The 20,211-nt window shown below is 35.7% G+C and overlaps 1 protein-coding gene across 4 annotated transcripts in view; it reads left to right on the top strand.

Moving 5' to 3' along the window:
* Positions 1-20,211, top strand: part of LOC131166879 (uncharacterized) — a 65,325-nt gene that overhangs the window by 18,757 nt on the left and 26,357 nt on the right. For 2 of the 4 annotated variants that reach the window (XM_058125507.1, XM_058125499.1), the window contains exons 4-12: positions 5,921-6,018; positions 6,133-6,216; positions 6,359-6,495; positions 6,703-6,775; positions 6,885-6,930; positions 7,082-7,191; positions 10,307-10,414; positions 10,515-10,574; positions 11,392-11,453. In XM_058125507.1, the coding sequence (XP_057981490.1) occupies positions 5,921-6,018; positions 6,133-6,216; positions 6,359-6,495; positions 6,703-6,775; positions 6,885-6,930; positions 7,082-7,191; positions 10,307-10,414; positions 10,515-10,574; positions 11,392-11,453 (778 nt within the window). The remainder of the gene's footprint in view (positions 1-5,920; positions 6,019-6,132; positions 6,217-6,358; positions 6,496-6,702; positions 6,776-6,884; positions 6,931-7,081; positions 7,192-10,306; positions 10,415-10,514; positions 10,575-11,391; positions 11,454-20,211) is intronic. The other 2 variants (XM_058125523.1, XM_058125515.1) reach the window with 1 other exon arrangement.

The raw sequence follows: 20,211 nt of genomic DNA, 5'->3' as shown, positions 1-20,211 counted from the left end.
TTACTTGTGTTAAAAATTTTTTCTTTTGTTCTTTTTTCTGTAAATATTTACTCCTTTTCCAACTCATTATGCAACAACATGTGATCTCATTGTTACACGAGGACTCTACCATATAAGCTACTCATTGTTTTCCTGGTTTTGAACACTAAAAATAACATATACATGCATTTTTATATCTATTCTATTTTGCTAGTAAAATCTCACAATCCTTGATCAGATCCTACTAATCCTTTGGGCAATTCCATGTAGAATCCCTATTTTAACAATCTTTCTTGGTCTTTGAATGCAATTTTCAAATCATCTCCTGGTAGAGTTATAATCTGCTGGAATGCACTGCACAAATATATCTTAAAGAGTACCAAAACTAGAGCCAACTAGCATATTAAGCATGCTATTAAGTCTAGATGTGGGAACCTATACTTGGTGCTAATCCATTTTATGGCTCTATTGCCAATGCACATCCTCCAAGATTCATCTTTCTTAGGGTCAAGAGGGCTGGCACAGAACGATAACTAAAGCCATGCCTCATTGCCTCTCAAAACCACTTTCTAAAAGCTATCCAACCTGCCTATTCAGTTCAACATACTTTTTTGGATTCAATCTATAGTAAACACATCTCTAGCATGCTGAAGCTGTTGTAGCCAACTCACCTGATTGGATGTTCTATAAGAAGCAGTCTTTAGGTTCTTCTCAAGGGCTGTAGGCATCTCAAGAGTCTCAGGAGAACACAACAGAACCTCTGTCTAATATGCTTTTCAAGACTGTTGATAAACCTTGTGATTGTGTGACATCAATCTTCCTTAGTATAGCTACAAAGCAGAAGCTTCTCAAAACGGTCCATATAACTAGTAATAGTCGAGACTTATTTATGGTAGAATTGTCCAAATAGTTGATTCCTATAGTAAGAGGGAAGGTTCTTTTAATATCTACATCATGATCTCCCATCAAGTGAGATGAGGCCCCTATGAGCACTAGAGGTTCTATTGCACATTTTTCATATATTTCTTAGCTGGTCCACCTCACATTTCATGGGATAGTGATACCACTCAAAATTAATTTTTTATCTCCTCTATCCCATCTAAGAAGGCACTAAGATTTAGTTTTTCATTATAGTTGCACACATCTGCCATGACCCTCTTAATGATATTTCCAGCATCCTCCTGGTCATGCCTAGGTGGGTGTGGGAGATGCGTAGGATTATGTTAGTCTGCATGGTCAGTCTTATAAAATGATGACTCTAAATTGTTGTAAGGATGGAGAGTTTAACAAGTTTACTAGTTGATTTAAGAGCTTAATTCATCCTGTTGGGAGCTATAGGAACCCTGGAGCAGAAGACTACTCTCAGCTGACCTATGGAGATCCATTAGGTTGCCTAATTGACTGTTTGAGATCACTATAAGATGCTTATATAACAACTTTGAACTTGTGCAAAAATTTTCAATCTTTTGGTCTATAGAGTTGTGGAGTGTCTAAATGGACAGACAAAGTTGAGTGTTAATTTGTGCAGGTTCAATAGAGGTTGTCCTTTTGTCTTGTTAGTGGCCCTGAAAAAATGCAATAAAGTGCAGTGATGCTGGGGGAGTCTAAACTTTACTACAAGTTATATGAATCCTAAAATCACGATAATGAACACACAGAAGAGAGCTGCTGAACTTAATGGACATGATTTGACATAGCCCTATATATAATACAACAAACAGGTGGCTAATGCCTTGAGCAAGGATGTGAGTAAATAATTATCCGAAGGAATTCATATGAAATGGGGCATCATCATTTTTTTTTTAACAGAAGAAACTTGGAACTATTGCAATTTTACTAATATTCCTGATCATCTAGTCATTAATCAAATCTAAAATGAGCCTTTCTTACCTTTGTAAGTACCCTAAATGCACCCTTGCTTTTAATTTCGGCTGATCCTACAGTTTCCCCTGTGCTTTTTACTGATTTCTTGCAGAAATTTTGAATTTCTTTCATCCAATCTTCAATTTTTTGCATAATCACAAATATCTTGCAGAAATCCAATGAAGTTTTGCTAATACTCCACAAAATTCGACTAAAAATCAGAATCTGGGTTCGCAGTACTGAACATTCCTCCATGATGCTGGCGGCATGTTGGAAGTACATTAGCTCGCTGTACAAGTCAAAATATCATAAAGTACAACCAAAATATCATGTCGTCGGCCCACGGGGTGGGTGTGCTGTTGGTGATAGTCTGGGTATATAGGCAGATCAATTGGTTGTGAGCTTGTTGTTGGTGACAGTTAGTCAAGAAAACTCTGCCAGGAGGTGGATTTTGAAAGGGTGGCAGCTGGGGAGCCTTTGGCAGGTGTATGAGCCACAAGTGTGGTCAGATGGTGATGAAGTCGAGTAGAGGCCTTCTGGGGATTTCTATTCGTGACAGTGATGGAGGTGTCACAAAGATCTACTGGTGATGTGGCACATCAAAGAGGCATACCAGCTTGTTGGTCATGGCAGTTAGTCAGGAAAACTCTAGCAGGAGTGGATTTTGAAGGGATGGCAGTGGGAAATTCTTTGGTAGGTGTGTGAGACCATAACTGTGGTTGGATGGCGATGAAATTCTGGGGAGGGGCTTTTTCTGGGGTTCCATTGACGATAGTGATGGAGGTGTCGCAAAAATATTCTGGCGATGTGGTGTTTGAAAATGAGGGCTAGTGATTGTAATTCTGGTGATGATCATTGGTGCATCAGGGTATGAATCAGGGCTACCATGGCAGTAGTAAGACTCTGGTGATGGTTTGAATGTTGAGCTCTGATACCAAATTGATGCCAGACGGTAGTGAGAAAGGAAAGAGAAAGTGGCAAGAGAGGAAGAGAGGAAGAAGAAAAGAGAAGAAGAAGAAAGAGGGGTTGTTTGTACTGAGAAGGAAGTGGGTTAATAGAGTGAATTTCTGAATTCAATTTAAACTGTAAACTTCTCAATACATACAATTACCAAGTACATAGGGACCCTACAGTTAATTAAAGCACATAATTGCACAATAAAACTCCCATTAACTAAAATATACAAGCTGTCTTTCTTATCTAACTGATGAATTCTAGTCTCCTAAACCTATGCCTAGAATAAGTGTGTTGAATCAGTGGCCTAAGTGGTGATGACGGTCCTCTATCAGTTATATCTCTTGTTATATACTGTGTTTGATTTCTTTAAGCAATTGGCAGTTAAAATAATTTTCACATAAAAATGGAGGTCATACAAATATTTGTAGTTGTCCCACTACATGTTAATAACATTAGTTTCTTAAGGGTTTGGGAGCATGAATATGAGCAATGGATTTGGAATCTGTGAGTTGAATAAGATGCTATACGAAATTGTATTGAATTTCTTTACAATCCACAATTCCTTGGAAATCCTCTCAAAGGTTTTAAATTCATGATAAAAAAGCAGCACTAATATAATTTAAATGTCAAAACCCAAGAAGAATGGGATATGTTGTCTCAGAAGAAAAAGAGTATAGAATATGTTGTGGACACATCAAGACATGCTATTGAAGCATCTGGCAGGTTTTTGAAGTGTTTTGCACATATATGAAGAGCATCTGATGAGTATTGATATCTTATACACATTTAATATGTACAGGATCACACTCCGTAAGTATCCTTGATTCATATAGTGTATGATGAGGGAAAAAACCTAAGCTGGGTTGCCTATGAGTAACAAACATGGATTAGTCTATTAATAGCGAAAAAATGATTTGATTGAAGTTTAAAGCATCAAAAAGTTGAGAAAAGACTGGATGCACATTTAGTGTGGAAAACAATTTTCATTTTCCATATTTTGTTTTCTAAAGAATTATAAAAAATGTCAACCTATTTTTCAGTTTTCCAAGATTCATATTAGTAAGGTAGAAAATAAAGGATTTGTCTGGTTGTGGAAAACAATTTTTATTTTCATTCCTAGATTTGAAAAAAATTACAAAAGCACAGCTTATTTTCCAATTTTCCAACAATTATGTAAGAGATCAGAAATTTAGTAAACAATAGAAAGATGTTTTCCAATATCCTATACGAATCCAGAAAAATTGGAAAATAAGGTGGCATCTTTATAATTATTTAAAATATTAGAAATAAAAAATAAGTCTTTTCCTCACAAGTGAATAGTGCCAATTTTTTTTTATTGTTTTTGTTTTATTATACAATTGTTGCAAAACTGAAAAATAAGTTTTTTTTTTTTGTAATTTTTTGAAAAACTAAAACAGGAAAATGAGAACTGTGCTTTATAGCTAAACAGGCCCGTGGTTCCTTATGTCTGATAAAATATATGGCTTTTACCAAGGCTGAATGGACAAGAAGAATTCATCTCTCTAGCGATCAAGTTATTGGGAATAAGGCTTAAATGAGTATGTGGACACTTAGATTTATAGTCCTTGTTATATTGTTACCCATTTAGCATAATTTCTGTTCATGAAAGCATGTGTCAATTACTCAAAAAGGTTTTCAAAACACGGTTCAGAATTTGTTGCTGGGTAAACCTAAGGGATGGGACTCAATGGAATTAGGCAGCATTTGAATTTTTTGATGTAGAACTTCTAAATCTATATGCACTTGTCTCTAGTAACTAAAGTTTGTTTTCCTCTGTTTTTTGCAAATTTTATTCTGCTTATACACATCTATTTAGCTCATTCAGTTGGATGGTCAATAAGGACACTGCTATTTAATATACTGGAATTTAAATGAAAGACTTAGGGTTTTCTGCAGAGGACAGCTGCCTCAGTTGAATTCACTACTCTAGCTGATATTGTTGTCAGGATTGTCGGTATTACCATCTGTTAGTTTTGTCTAACAGACTTTGAAGGTCCCATACTGTGTAAAATAAGTTAAAGCATATGACATCATCACCCAACAACTTATGTGGACGTCTCCTTTTGCTAACTTGGCAAATATAAGACTCACGCTTATAAATTGAAAGTTAGAATATTCCCTTCCAATGATGTGACAATCTTAATGCCAACCTTTACTTGTACCCTATTTCTTATCATGAATATAGATAATTTTTATTCAATACCAACAGTTATAGTAGTATATTATTGATTTATACATATAAAATACTATTATTAAAATTTATTGCCCTTATTTCCTTAATTTCTATAGCAAGTAGAAAATTGAATTATATGTTTTAAATATACAATTCTTGTGCATGGCATGGGTTCTAATCCTCTGTATGTCACTAGCAGTATATGTGTGCACCTTTGTCATGTGTTCCTTGTTGCGTCTTTATGCTTTTATTCCATGTTTTGAAAGGCTCAATCAAGGTTCGCCTCAAGGCAAGGCATGTTTAAAATGCCTTCAGGCTCAATCTAAGATACCAAATCCCAAATAAGTTAGCTCATTACACATTGAGGCTTATGCATTCGTACAAAAGGCATGCCTTTTGCTCATTTTCTGTTGAGGCTTGCACATTTTGGGTGTGTGATTCTCAAGTTAGATTTGGCTAGAGAATTTTAATTCCATGTTTATGTAAAAAGAATTCCATAATATGAGTTGACTTCTAGAACTCCTGGACCTCAACATTTCCAAAATAATTGAGAGTTGTATCTTAGATCTTGAAAATAATTTGAAATTTGTAATGTTATAGCATTCTCTTGTCATGATTCATTCAAGTTGGCAATTTTTGAATGGTCAACAAGTAGTTTGCAAATTATATTTGATTTTTTTTTTTTTACATTATAGTTGTGATTTTCAACATTTTTTTTCTTTATTTTAAAAATATATGTTATTTAATTTACATATTCTTCTCCAAAAATAAAATTCTCAAAAGGCTTATGCCCCAACGCCTCAAGGCTTACGGCTTGTCTCTTAAGGGTTAAAACGCCTCACTTTGCACCTTCGCTTTTTTAAAACAGTGCTGTCATTATTTTTGTTTTGAATGTGCCATTCTCTTGATCGGTTTATAATATTGCAGGGTTTGAAGCCTACTTGGTGGGTGGATGTGTGAGAGATTTACTTCTAAATAAAATACCTAAAGACTTCGATGTAATCACTACAGCTAGTCTCATACAGGTTTTGCAGCAATTTAACTTTATTAAAAAATTATATAAATGGAAATGAAACATATGAATGATCAGGTTTGAGTTATTGGTAAAGGTTGTTATGCATATTTGTTTTCTGTTACAGATCAAGAAGCAGTTTCATCGTGCTCAAATAGTGGGCCGAAGATTTCCTATCTGTAGGGTGCATGTCAAAGGTTCTGTAATTGAGGTTGGTTGGTGCATTCATAATGATTTTAAAATCTTCTGTAACAGGTCCTTTTTGGGTTGTAAAAATCACTGTTGTATGTGTTCTGCTAGCCTGCATCTTTTCTTGATTTTGTTATGTTCTTTGTACAATTTTGCCATGCTAGGTATCCAGTTTTGACACAGTAGCTGGGCATGCTAAAAAAAAGGAAAAGGTTAATTTTACTCAAATACCTAGTGGCTGTGATAAAAATGACTTTGTTCGCTGGAGGGATTGCATGCACCGTGACTTCACGATCAACAGGTCTATCATTTTTTGCCTTATAATAAACCATTTTGTTTTTCATTCAATCTTGAGTGGGTTCTACATTCTAATGGATGACTGAATAAGTATATCTTGTTTGTCAGTTACAAGAACAATTTAATTACTTTCTCTTTCTGTTTGATTTTTATGAGTTCAGTTTGATGCCATCTGACTAATTAAGGTCTATGTATGAAATTGTGGAAGCAGTTTATTCTTTGACCCTTTTATGAATAAAATCTATGACTACGCAAATGGAATGATGGATTTGAAGTCCTTAAAGGTTATTTATCATTGCCTTTTCTACCAAAGCCATGTGTTCAGTTTGATGTAATTGATTTCGCTCTTTATTTTAAACATTCATTAATATTTTCCCCATGATATGCTCTCAGCTACAAACATTAATCCCTGCTCAATTGTCATTCACAGAGGATTGCGGTAGGTGTTATTATCTTTTAATCTAAATTTATCAAGCAGCATGACATTTGGATCTAGTTGTAGACACAAACACACCCTCACACACACACACACACACAAACACTACTTGCATGCGTAAAGTGCATTGACTATTATATATTCTGTTATGCAGCAAGAATATTGCGTGGCTTAAGAATTGCAGCTCGTCTGGGCTTGTCATTTTCAAAGGATACTGAAACTGCCATTCATAAATTATCTCTGTCTATTATGAGTTTGGATAAGGTGTGAATTTTGTTCAATATTCATGAGAATTTTAGTGCTTTATTGTACCTTATCTCTTCTCTACATGAGCCTGCCATAGACAGGGATGCTACTATTAAATCATCTGTTACCCTACAGCGAAAGAAATTTGTATCCTGTGTTAAATAATATCTTCTCAGGATTAGGAATTGTCTATATTGTATATAGAAGTACAATGTCTTAAGAGTGTAGAACCTTATATTTGAAAAATATAACTAATACACTTGACATATAGATGTAGAACAGTAATAAACAGAATCAGAGAGAGAATTGAGTGAGAGAAATGGGAGAAGAGGAGAAAAGAAAGAACAAGGGAGAAGAAGTGAAAACAGTTGAGGACAGAACAGAGTTAGAGACAGAGCAGAGAGTTGGAACATTTTAAATACTTTTTTTTGGGGGTATTTTTTAGTATTTTTTTTTTCCCTGGATACTTCGAAGCCTTTTTGGGGAAATGTCTCATTCTTCCATGTGTAAGTTCTCTTTCTAATATGAAATATTTTTTTTCTATAAAAAAAGTTAAGAGACAGAACAGAGACAGAGAGGTGAAGGGGAGGAGGAGAAGAGATAAGAAGAAAAGGGGAGGATGAAGAAGGAAGAAGTGAGAAAGGGCGATTCTCTGAATACAAATCTGATAACTGTCTCATACAACACACTAACAAAGTATCTATATTCCAAACTTTACAACTAAAGCAAACAATTATAGAATAACCTAAAATACTTAAAATACACAAAATAACCTAAAGTAATTACACTTCTAAAAAATATCTAGAAATTTATCAAACTAGGAAAAAAAAAAAAAAATCCTAATTTCTAATGCTATAGTTACAATTTTAAGCACCTAAAGTTCTCCATTGGTGGTTCTCCATCACTTATACCCATAATCACAGATGCCTTTAAGAGTATCCTAACTAGATGTACATAGTACATAACAAGCTACTATATCTATGCATGCGAGTCATATTGTTAAAGCATGATATACATTGTTGGCTCACAACCTAATAGCTTAAGCTTTTAGGTAAAGTGGTAATCTAAGATGGTATCAGAGCTGGTTACTAGGAGGTCCTGGGTTCTAGTCTTGTTGCTCGCATTTACTGTATGGTATTTTAAAAAAATTATTGTGTTCCCTATCATGGGTGCTATTTATTGTGTGTTTATCTCTCCACATGCAGGGGAGTGTTAAAGCTTGATATATATTGTTGGCCTACAGCCTAATAGCTTAAGCTTTAGGTAAAGTGGTAATCTAACACATAATACTTCATATTAGTGACAGATACTTCTTGTGATTTCTTCGTTTATAAAATAAGAATAAAAATGTACGGATAAGCATGTGATGAACTGATTATTATTCTTATATTTTAATTGTGATTAATTTTTATGATTAATAGTATGGCACAAACACTAAATCCTTTTTCTTAAAAATAAATTTCTATTAATATAAAATTTTACAAATACTCTCACTCGCAAAATGTTTAAAAAGCCTTTTAATCGAACATTAAACAATTAAAACATTGCATAACATATGAAGAAAAAGAATTGTAGATGCCCTTCTAAAATTTTTAATCTAAAAATGAAATCTATCTGTACTACATTAAAAGTTATATTGTAACTTTTTAACTGCTTCTACTAAAAGTAGAAATAATAGTATGCTATGCCATTTGTATAATTAGATAGACAAATTGAAATTTATGTATTAAATAAAAAATAATCTGGTTGAAAAATTTACATCTAATATATCAGTTCAGTTTACTCATTATCAAGTTAGGAGTTATTGAATTTTAATTTTGATTATGTATTTAATCTAAATAATATCGTCCAAGTTACTTGTATTTTAGGGTAAATGTCATTTTACACCCTCATAGTTCGGGGTTTCTGTCAATTTGGTTCCTTATGATTCTCTGAGCAAGTTAAACCCTTTAGTTTGAAAATGGTTGCAAGTCAAAATAGTGATTTGTAATAGTCATTAAGTGATGGGGATTGTTACAGGACACCCTCATTGACAAACCATGTGTTGACATGTGGCAAAAAATTGAACCAGATCCAGGTGTATCTCGCTAACTTGAACACCAACCACTGTAGGCTTGTATTTCTCCACCCCCAACTTTTTCAGCTCCTTGTGCATCATGTTCATGCTATCGGTTGGGCCTGAATAAGAGAATATTTTTTAACTAGGAGAAATATTGATGCTGGGTTATTATTTAATTTGCCAGCTAATGAAAACTATTTAGAGAGAAACAGGAACATTGCAAATGGCAGTTCTTACAAGACTATTGCAATTATAGGTACCATGGTTACCATTGCTGGGAGTGGGCACTTTGCATTTGTGATGGAGGCTTTCCTGGAAATATGATGTAGCCTATTGGAGTATTGGGTGTGGTCCAAAGGCGGTTCAGTCAATTGGGTTCGCTGCTAGGTGTAATTGGAAATGTGGAGGGATTGTGGTGATCTCTGGTTTCTGGTTGTGTTGACGGCTGGTGATAAGCTCCCGAAAAAATGGGTTGGTGGATTCATGGTTGTAGTGACAGGAAATGGCTCTGGGTTTTGGTCCCTCTTTTGTGTTCTAATTAATTTGAGTAAAAAAAATAAATTTAGAAAATCCAAATGAGGAAAATGCTCCCAAACCATAAAGCAGGAAAGAGGAGAGAAAGCATTTTGTCTGGTTGGTAGGGACTGGCCACATGTCAACGCACAAGTTAAAAAGGATTTCGCATCGATGCTTTCTTCTTATCAATTGGCTTCTTTGAATTGCACATGTTTTGAATTATAGGGTTTATATTGGAAAGATTGACGTATAAAGGACCAAACTGATGAATGAGGGTGTAAAATGACATTCATATTATATTTTATTTAGTGTTGTTTGTTATATTATGTTTAAATATGACCTTCAGTTTTACCTAGTCAATAAAATATTCATTTACTACATTACTAATATATATATATACACACATATATATATATATATAGTTAATCAAAGTTATTCATTTACATGTTTGCACTTGAAGGTTTTTCTGTTGAGCTTTTCTGGTTGTTGCAGTAAATGAATCTTACGGTTCGGCCTTTTCATTATATTATTACCAAATTGTCATCTTTGTTTATTTAGTCTAGGATAATGATGGAGCTGAACTATATGCTGTCTTACGGAGCTGCTGAGCCTTCTCTTTACTTACTTCAGAGGTTCAACCTGCTTGAACTTTTGCTTCCATTTCATGTAAGTAATTTTTAATTGCTGCCTTGCCATCTTAATGTACACAAATTGTAAGACAGGCTTATATGATTATTTCTAAATATCTTACTGTGTTGGATTGCAGGCAGCATACCTTGCCCAACAGTCCAGCAACCAAATTGCTAGCAGGTCCATGATGTTAATGGTAAGCCAGTATGACAGCAGAATAACCATGAAATCATGAATTGCTGTGCCATGCTGTGACCTTGTTTGATTTACATGCTCCCAAGTCCTTAAATGATAAATAATTAAACATGTTCATAACATGTAGAAGTAAATGTGGGTGTCTGTAATTATCCATCTTTACAATTATTTGACATTCTGGTTTTAGATTGAGAAAATAACAGAATAGATTGAGATAATAATGAGAAGTGAGAACTTTTCAAGGTCTGAAATCTGAATTTCAAGTTTTTGAATCAGTGCCATAGCGAGGTGTTTTCATCATCAAATTAATTGTGTTCGCAGGAGGAGCTCATAGCTCCATGCCTCTCCTGTAAGAAGGAAAAAAAAGGACAAAAAAATAAAACATTGTGCCCCCCTCAGGTGTTTTTTCCTAGCTCCTCTGTAAGTCTATAGTTATTTGGTACACTTAATTTTTTGGGAATTATTTGGATAAATAAGTGCCTGTTTGGGTTTCATTTTCTTGAAGAAAGAATAGGGGATTCTTTGAAAATTTTAGAAATGACCAGATTAAAAATAGAATGCATCAACATGTTTATGATAGTATTAAGAGAGATGGAATACTAAAGTTTCCAAAACCATCTTGTACAAGTTTCCTTTTCATGAAGGCAACAAATGGTTTTTTGGAGCGTGCACTAAAATATTTACTCTAGTTTGTTCCAGTTGAAATATTATAATATATCAGTTTCAAAAGTCTTTCTCCCATTAAAAACTCCTTATCTGTCGGCATATTCTTTCCTAAATATGTTTAGTTATTATTAATATTCTACTCTATTTTGCAGAAGTTATTTTTTAGCTTGGATAATTTGGTTACTTGTGACCGGCCTACTGATTGCAGTATGTGGTGAGCTGTCTCTGTCTCTCTTTCTCTCTCAAAAATTTTTTCATTCGACTTTAAAATTCAAAATTTTCAAGTCTTCATTATTGTTATTGTTATTGTCATCATTGTCATTGTTTACCCCTTACAGTCTCCCTTTGGTGCCTTGCTCTAGTATGCAAAAATTAAAAGTAAAATAGAAATGCTATGCTTGCAGTGATACTAGTATTGTAACATTGTGTTTCTAGTCTTTTTGGATACCATCCATGAATTCTTACTGGAGTACTGGAGCTATCTGCAGAAGAGCAGATGTTTCAGTCAAGAATGGCTTTTTTCAAGCCATATTAATTTGGGTTTCTATGCTTCTCTAGGCTTTAAACATGTATTTCTTTTCATTTTTCTTTCATCCCATTCTTTTTAGGTTTTTTCCTACTTCTTTTCTCTGTCTGTATTTTCTTCTCAAATAACACCTTTGTTTAGCACATCCGTGCAAGGCCACATGATGCAGGGGCAGCATCAAGGATCTGCAGCCATTGTAGATGTAGAGCTTAGAAGAAATTGAAGAGGAAGGGAAAAAGAGAAGAGAGGAGATACAATGGAGAAACTCATATTCACTTCAATTCAAATTCAACAGCAACCGCCTACAACATGACTTTCACATACTATTTATAAGAAAGCCTTTAACACATGAAATTACACATATACCCCTAAAAACGAGATGAAATTACATATCTTAAACTAAACAAATATTACAAACAAGCCCCCAAATACACATGATCTTATACTAATTAAACTAAACACATTTTAAACTATTAACTAAACCCAATAATCCTTTGACCCAATTCTTCTTTATTGTTCTCCAATAAGAATCTTCCCGAGATCTTGCTTCTTGTCCTACATCAAATCTCCCCTAGTTAGAAAAAAATTCGGTCTCAAATTTTGAAATGTTGGAGGATCAGGAGTAAGAAGCGAACTTGGACTCTTTGAAATCCAGTACTGGAGTGATACAAGAAACCACACTCCATTGACAGTACCATAGGTTTGAATTGAGAATGGGCATCAATGAAATCACTGGGGATGACAAACTCTACAAAAGGAATATTTGAAAGACTTTGAATGTCTTCAACTCATGCATTTTCTTCCTTGCGGTGTCTTCAAGTTGAGCAACTCAAAACAGATTCTTTGTCTTGGTTGGTAGTGCACACTTCAAGATGACGTGTTCACATGTCCTTGAGTCATACCCAAGGAGTGCATGGCCAATATTCATGGGTATGATATCACAACAAGCTTTATCAAAATAGTAACCCATGTGGCAGGAACCACATCTCTCACAAACATGTAAAGTGGAGTTATCAACCCAAGATATCTCATGAGGCTCGGTGTGGTTTGAGATGAAGTTTCATATGAGTGAGTCTTTCTAGAAGCCACGTTCACAGGGCATCTTCCATCAATGAAGAATTTGCGTACTTTTTCTCCCCAGTTAAGAAAGGTATGGAATGGCTTGATATTATGTCCAGAGTATGACCAAAGCCATTCATTTTTTTAGTAAGCCATTCACTAAAAGCCTAAACACGATTTGCTAACAATCCTCAATTTATTCTTGCAAACCACAAAACTGATTCCTGATGTTCATGAATTATCTTCAATTCACTTGTAGCCTAGAGTCCATGCAAAATTAATTAAACAATTTCATAGAGAAAACCCACAAACACAGCGATGCAAACTGATTTTTTATTGCTGGAAGTGACAAATCCACTCTCCAAAGTGCTGATGTTACACAGATTCTTCACTTTCTAGCCTTTTATATGAAATTATCTCACTAGCTTCCAAAATGTCATGTCCACAAATCAAAATATCTCATTGCTGGTCAAAATGTTGTAGAGAGAACCCAAAATATCATGGTTGGAGGCAATTTATCATGAATTGAAGAATGTAGAAAGTTAGAGTTCAGTTACTGTGCATTGCCAGTGTGTGGGGCGCACATGTCATTGGCGGCGAGTCTTTGGCGATGAAACTCCAGGGGAAGGTAGATCCTGGGTTGGTGAATGCAATGGTGGTGGTGTGATAAGAAATCATAGGAAGTTAGGGATTCAAGAGGGCTGGCGGTTTGTACTTTTTTGGCTGGTGTGTGGGAGTCCTCTGGTGGTTGAATGGTAAATAAATTTTAGTGGCTAGGTCTTCGGCGTTCTATTTTTGATGGTGTGCATGAGTCACTGGCAGTGAGTCTCTGGCGATGAAACTGCAGGCGAAGGTAGATTCCTGGGTTGGTGAATGCAATGGTGGTGGTGGTGGTGTGAAAGAAAATCACAGGAAGTTGGATTCAAGTGGGTCAGTGGTTGGAATTTTTTTGGATGGTGTGTGGGAGTACACCGGTGGTTGGGATGGTGAAGAAATTTTAGGGGCTAGGGTTTCAAGGGGTTCTGTTTTTGATGTTGTGGGGGGTGTTGTAAAATCTTGGCTGGAAATTAGGGTTTTAAAAGAATGGCGACATGACTGGAATTTTCAAAATTGTTCAGACCTGCTTCCCCATCATTTCTTTTTTTGACTGAGACTTCATAACAGAGAACCAGAAATAAGAAACAGAGATAGAATGAAGGGAGGAAACAGAAGAAGAAGAAGAAGGGGAATCGAAATGGAAGAATGGGGATCGTGGTTGGGCTCTGATACCAAGTGCTGCAGGGCAGCATGAAAGATCTGTGGAGAGAAGACGAGGAGAAGAAGAAGAGTGAAAGGAGAAGGCGGGCGAACTGAAATGGAAGAATGAAGATTGTGGTTGGGCTCTGATACCAAATGCTGCAGGGGCAGCATCAAGGATCTGCAGCCATGGGAGAGATTAGAAGAAATTGGAGAGAGAAAAGAAGGGGAAGTGTGGAGAGAGGAGATACAAGGGGGGAAGCTCATGTTTGCTTCAATTCAAATTCAACAACTGCCTGCACATGGCTTTCACGCTATCTATAAGAAAGGTTTTAACACATGAAATTACACATATAAACCTAAAAACTAGATGAAATTACAAACCAACTGTAAAATACCCAAATACTACAAACAAGCCCCCAGATACACATAATCTTATAGTAATTAAACTAAGCACATGGTAAACTATTAACTGAACCTAATAATTCTTCTTAATTATTCTCCAACAAGGATATTCCCAAGGTCTTGCTTCTTGTCCTACATCACCATGTTTGTTTCATAGGACAAGGGATCAGATTGGACATAATGATCCTTATCTAGTGTTTGCTTTGTTATGCAGCAGGAAAACAGTTTTCCTGGATAAGTTTATATCCCATGTAATAGATATGCATAAACCAGAGAGTGTTGGACAAGGATCGAATTGGACATAATAATCCTTATTTAGTGTTTGCTTCAATTTTGTGGGGGGAAACAGTTTCTGGGATAAGTTTATATCCCATGTAATAGATATGCATAAATAAGAGGGTTTGGACATATTTTATCCATGGCCGTGGGATAGGTTGCTCACTTGAATGAGTAGCCTTCTGTATTAACACTGAAGGCATTGACTTTGTTCTCATGCAAGAATAACTACAGCTAGCCATTTGGGTTGGATAAAGATTAGCTCAATCTAGATATTTTCCTTTGCTAACTAGATTTTATATTGTAAACTTGAACTTGAAAATTTTCAATTGGAAATTGTAAACTTATATCAACAGTCTTAAGTAATAGAATAACAAAAAAAATATAATCTTAATATTAAAATTGAAATAAAAAAATTAATTAATCATTTTTACCAATAGGGTTGTTCTCGAGTCAAAAAGGAAAATCCGTGTCCAAGTCTTTTTTATTTGGCTTGGGTGTTTGTTGGCGCAAATCTAATCAAATTAAGAAAATGTCAACTGTGATGTCTGTTAGATTGACATTGAAGGTTTCAAAAAATCAAGGAAGAATGGCTTCGAAGAGCTAAATTCCAAGTGGTAGGAATCTTTTGGTCATTATCCCTTAACATGTGAATCAAATTGGCGACAGTGAACTCCTTTGATGAATGGGAACTCTTTAATCTACATTCTTCTTCCTTGCGATCTTGTCAGTAGTAACATTCATCTATAAAACTGCCTCCTTCACTGGAAAACCTCAACCTAGACCCACAAATTGTTTCCTTTTTCCCTCACACTCGATTAGAACAATTTGTCCTAAACCCTAACATCCTTCACAGTATCATGCTGCCTGTCTTGAGCCCTAAGCCTACTAAAATGGTGAATCACTAGAGCATTCTCTCGTTCAACAAAAGATAGTTCCTTCAAGGAAAAAAGGAATTCATTGTGTGTTATGCAGAAGACCAAATGTTGTTTGTTCTCTATCTCAGTTTCAGACACAAAATGTCCATTGTTGTCAAAGGAGCTGCGATTTTTCCTTTTCCATGAAAATATAGAACCCATGGGTGGACACCTGATGGTGCGAAGGCATTGGGATGGAAAATTTTTGGTAAGCAATGCATATGAAAGAAGAGGAAGTTAATCCAATCAATCTCCACCTAGAATGCAATGTCTTGAGTGCGGATCCATAATGTGGTAGACCAGATTCAATATTCTCTAGATTGGGGCTTAGGATTCAAGCTCACTATATCACTATGTCCATTGAACTACTCTGCAAGCTTAATCTCCACACTTAGCATAATTATAAAGATATGCACAAAATGTGTCTCCCTTTTGTTCTAGTACAAAATATTGTTGAATCTATGTTTATGAAGACAGCTTAGTGTCTAGTGCAAAAGGGTTCCCATCTATGATGGTTTGCAAACTTTATCTCCAGACTTAAAGTATAAAAATATTGGTACATTCCACGCCTATGTTGTTGTGATGACCACTATTGACCTCATGGCACTAAAACTATCATGAGGATCCTCTATGTCTTGCACCTCCTTGGAGTTTGGTGTAATTATTACCATTTTCTTGGGGTTCCTCATGTTAAAGCTCCATTGTTAGGGTTCAACAAGGGCATTTGGCGGTTATGTGTCCCTTAATATGACATTGATGATACTCGATGGATGGCTTAATTAATTGGATGAGACATGATAGAATTCAACCTCTACCCCAAAAGTTGGAGGGATGCCTAATAGAGCATGTGGAGTAGAGTAGGTTTGTAATAGTTACTAGATGCAAATGGAGCGAAGTCTTTGAGTCCCCTCCTATTCTATCAAATGACATAGACCTAAGTTGACTAGTTACTTTGGGAAGTTGTATGATCTCTTTAACTCCAAAGCCATAGGTTAGGCCTCCTATAAGGACCGAAGAAAGTGCAATAAAATCTATCATAAACTTGTTCCTTAGCCCACTAACAAACTTAGACACAATGTAGGCCTCCTCTAAAGACCGAAGAAAGTGCAATGAAATCTCGCATCAACCTGTTCCTTAGTCCGCTAACAAACTCAAACACATGTTCACTGGAGTATTGAAAATGCCACAATGCAACATTGAATCCTCAAAATCAGCCATGTAATTAGTGATTTTGATTGTGACTTTCCTAAGGCTATACCACTGATCTAGTAGATGATTCTCATAATAGGTAGGAACATATTTCTCTAGTAATCTAATCCTCATTTCTTTCCACAAGCTATGGGTGGTCCACCGGTGTTCTCTAAGTCATGCTAAACTATCTCATGGTACCACTTAATACGTGTTTCATCTTTGCAAGTGGACTCGGAACTTGTAATTCATGCCATACCCCTATAATTAACACTCCAACTCTTGTAACCAAACTAAGAAGGGAGAAGGTAGTGTGGTCTAAGTTATCATAGTACGGCACAAGGGCACATCAATATTAACCTTTTCTGTAATGTCATTAGTGTATTGTCGCCTTGGCAGAGGTTAAGCATAAGCAGAGAAGCCTCTTGTTGGGGTCTAATAGTCCTATCAAGCCGATGATACCTGCAGTGAATAAGTTCGGAGACTCCCAAATTGTTAAGCAAATTTAGATTACTTGCATGTAAAACATTGTCATGAAGGAAATCATCACCTATTGAACCAATCACATCCTCAGGAGGGACCCTAAACCCTGGGGGGAGGGCCAACTAAAGTTGCCTATGTTCTAGATGTGGTTATGAAAATTCCCTGGTGTGGGCTTATGCATGTGGTGCATGAGTGGGGGAATTGGAGTGAAATTGAACTATAGCAGGAGGTCATAGGAACATGAATGTGTGGCAAACTATGAGAGTTGATATACAATTTGTTCCTATGACTATGAGTGTTACCATGCTGGCGAAGAAGCTTTTTTCTCTTTTGCAGAATTCAGTTATGGTCTCTTGAGTTAAGTGAACTATGGAGGTGAGTGACAAATTTTTGAAGAAGAGTATCATTATGAAGAGTCTCAGTTTCTTTCTGCAAGGCAGCTTGGGCGTCTTTTAAATTCCCAATGGTTGTGATGGGAGGAATTAGAGGCAAGTAGGCAATGCATACTTATATTAGACTCAAACAACTCAAAACCACTAACATTGTTCTCTGCTGCTAATGCTCATAGTATGAAAGATAAGTGAGTGCTGCCTATGTTTGGGTGCATGTGGTTGGGTTAGGCGTAGTTCTAACAATTACAACAATGCAGATTTGTGTGTGTGTGTGAGTGGTAAGAAGAATTGCAAAGGATGGCATGGTGAATAACTTCAGTCTATGAATTACCAATAAAATGGAGCCCAACTCACAATTCTCAAAGTTGGAACTCCTATTTCTAAAGTTTGAAAGCCTACTGAATGAATTTCTGTAATTTCTGAAATGATCGGACTAACGAATTGCAATGATTCAATGATTAATTTTTGAAGTTGCGGATGAGTTCACTGAGAAGCTAGCAAGAGCCAACAATCCAGGTTGTTGCTGAGAAGAAGGTACAATTCCATGAACCAGAAGTGCAAAATGAGAGAATGATTGTCAGATGAAGAGAGCTCAAAAAGATAGATCTCTCTCTCTCTCTTGGTGTTCTAAAACTGAACTGTATAAAAGAGGGCAAAACTGGGTCAGACCTGCTTGGGTACAGTCAGATTTGGGCCTAGTCAACATGTTGGGCTTAGCTTTTCTAAAAGTGAACTGGTCATAAATAAAGAAGGCTGGGCCTATGGTCTTAAGTTTCCACAAAATTGTTGAAAATGAAATTTCCATTGAAATTTCCACTTTCCATCACCCTCATAATCAAAATGGCAATCAATATCTGTTTTACAAAATTTTCACAAATTATCCGAAATTTATCAAAATCTCAAAATTTTAGTGAAAGTTGTTGAAATTTTGAACATAGAATGAAAGTTCCTTGAAAATAAAAATCCAAACTGAAAATTTTCTCGTCTTTTTTTTTTTTTTTGAAGCTAAATATTATCACAAAAAGGGTATGGATTATAGCTTTCAAATTTATGAAATTATATGAAAAACTAATATTTGACATTAATATCGAAATTCCCATTGAAATTTTTGTAATTTTGAAGCCCCAAAATTTTATTCGAAATTGAAATTTAAGATCTTCGTTGAGTCTAAGTTATAATATGTTTGGGATGTTGGCATTGGGTCAGGATAAGTGATAAGAGCTGACTTGGATAAAATAAATATGGATTGGATTAGGAGTAGGTTAGGGGACTTGGGGCCCTCATTTTCATATTTTACTGTAGATGGGGGGAGGAGGAAGAGCTGCAATGGTGGAGGTGCGATTTTGCAAAGAAGGTTAGGTGCAGATTGCTTGCAGTCCTGCTGCTTGCTTTGGTATAGGCAAACTCCGTTGAGTCAAATGCGATTCTATGTGAGTCAAACACAAAGGGGGCTATCCGCCACCAATAGATGCCCCTTTTACATGGCTGATGCCGAATCATTTGAGTTTATCTTCCTTCATTGCCCTTGGACTAGGAATTTGTGTAATTTGGCTCTGAACTTGATAAGAGAATGGTGGGGGAGGGGCTTTGGGCTTACGGATTTGGGCAACAAAAGAGGAGAAAAAGGATGTCTCTCATTCCCCTTGCAATATTCTGGCGTGTTTAGAAAGAGAGAAATTGGAGAGTGTTTAGTAACACAACCTCAACACTTCAGACAAGCAAAGAGCAATTAAAGGCAGTGACTAGCTGGCATAGTGGAAATGTTGTTTATGACTTTAATGTAATCTTTGATCTTTGCAACACGCTTCTAGGTGGTTGATATGTTGTAATTCAGGTTGCCATCCCCATGATGCCTTCTCAATAAATTTCCTTTATTTATCAAAAAAAAAAAATGATCTCCATTGGTGAAAATATGAGGGTGAAGATTTGCTTTATATGATCTGAGTTGGCTTCTTGATGTAGATCAACCTAGAGAAGGAAGAGAGAGGAGAAATAATGAGATTTGAGCAAGAAATATGCTGAAGGAAGAGAGAATACAAGTAGAATAGAAAATGGGAAAAGAAGGAGAAACAAACGTTAGAAAGGGAAATTTGAGATTCAATTCATAATTGCATGAGATCATTGTACAACACATCAAATTACTTATTCATTCTAAATTAAAACTAAAACAAATAATTACAAGCAGGCTCCAAAGCATGTAAAATATTCAAAATAACCCCAAATTAACCAAAAATCCTAAAATATCTAGATTTACTAATTTAAAACAAAGCCCTCAAATTTTTAAGTAGTCCATCAAACTCCCGTTATTAGAGAAAACTCAACAGTCGTGCAACAAGAGTAGGTTATGTATCCATGAGCCGTTCAAGTTATAAGTTCATATTGCCTATTTTGATCTGATAGGCAAACATCAAGAACAATTTAATGAACTTCTCATCTAGATTTCAATTCCAATGAATGTGATAAGTGGAAAATTGTTGCAATTCAAAAAAT

Source organism: Malania oleifera, chromosome 1 (genome assembly GCF_029873635.1).
Source record: "Malania oleifera isolate guangnan ecotype guangnan chromosome 1, ASM2987363v1, whole genome shotgun sequence".
Taxonomy (NCBI): domain Eukaryota; kingdom Viridiplantae; phylum Streptophyta; class Magnoliopsida; order Santalales; family Ximeniaceae; genus Malania; species Malania oleifera.
This window is presented reverse-complemented; position numbering and strand designations above follow the sequence as displayed.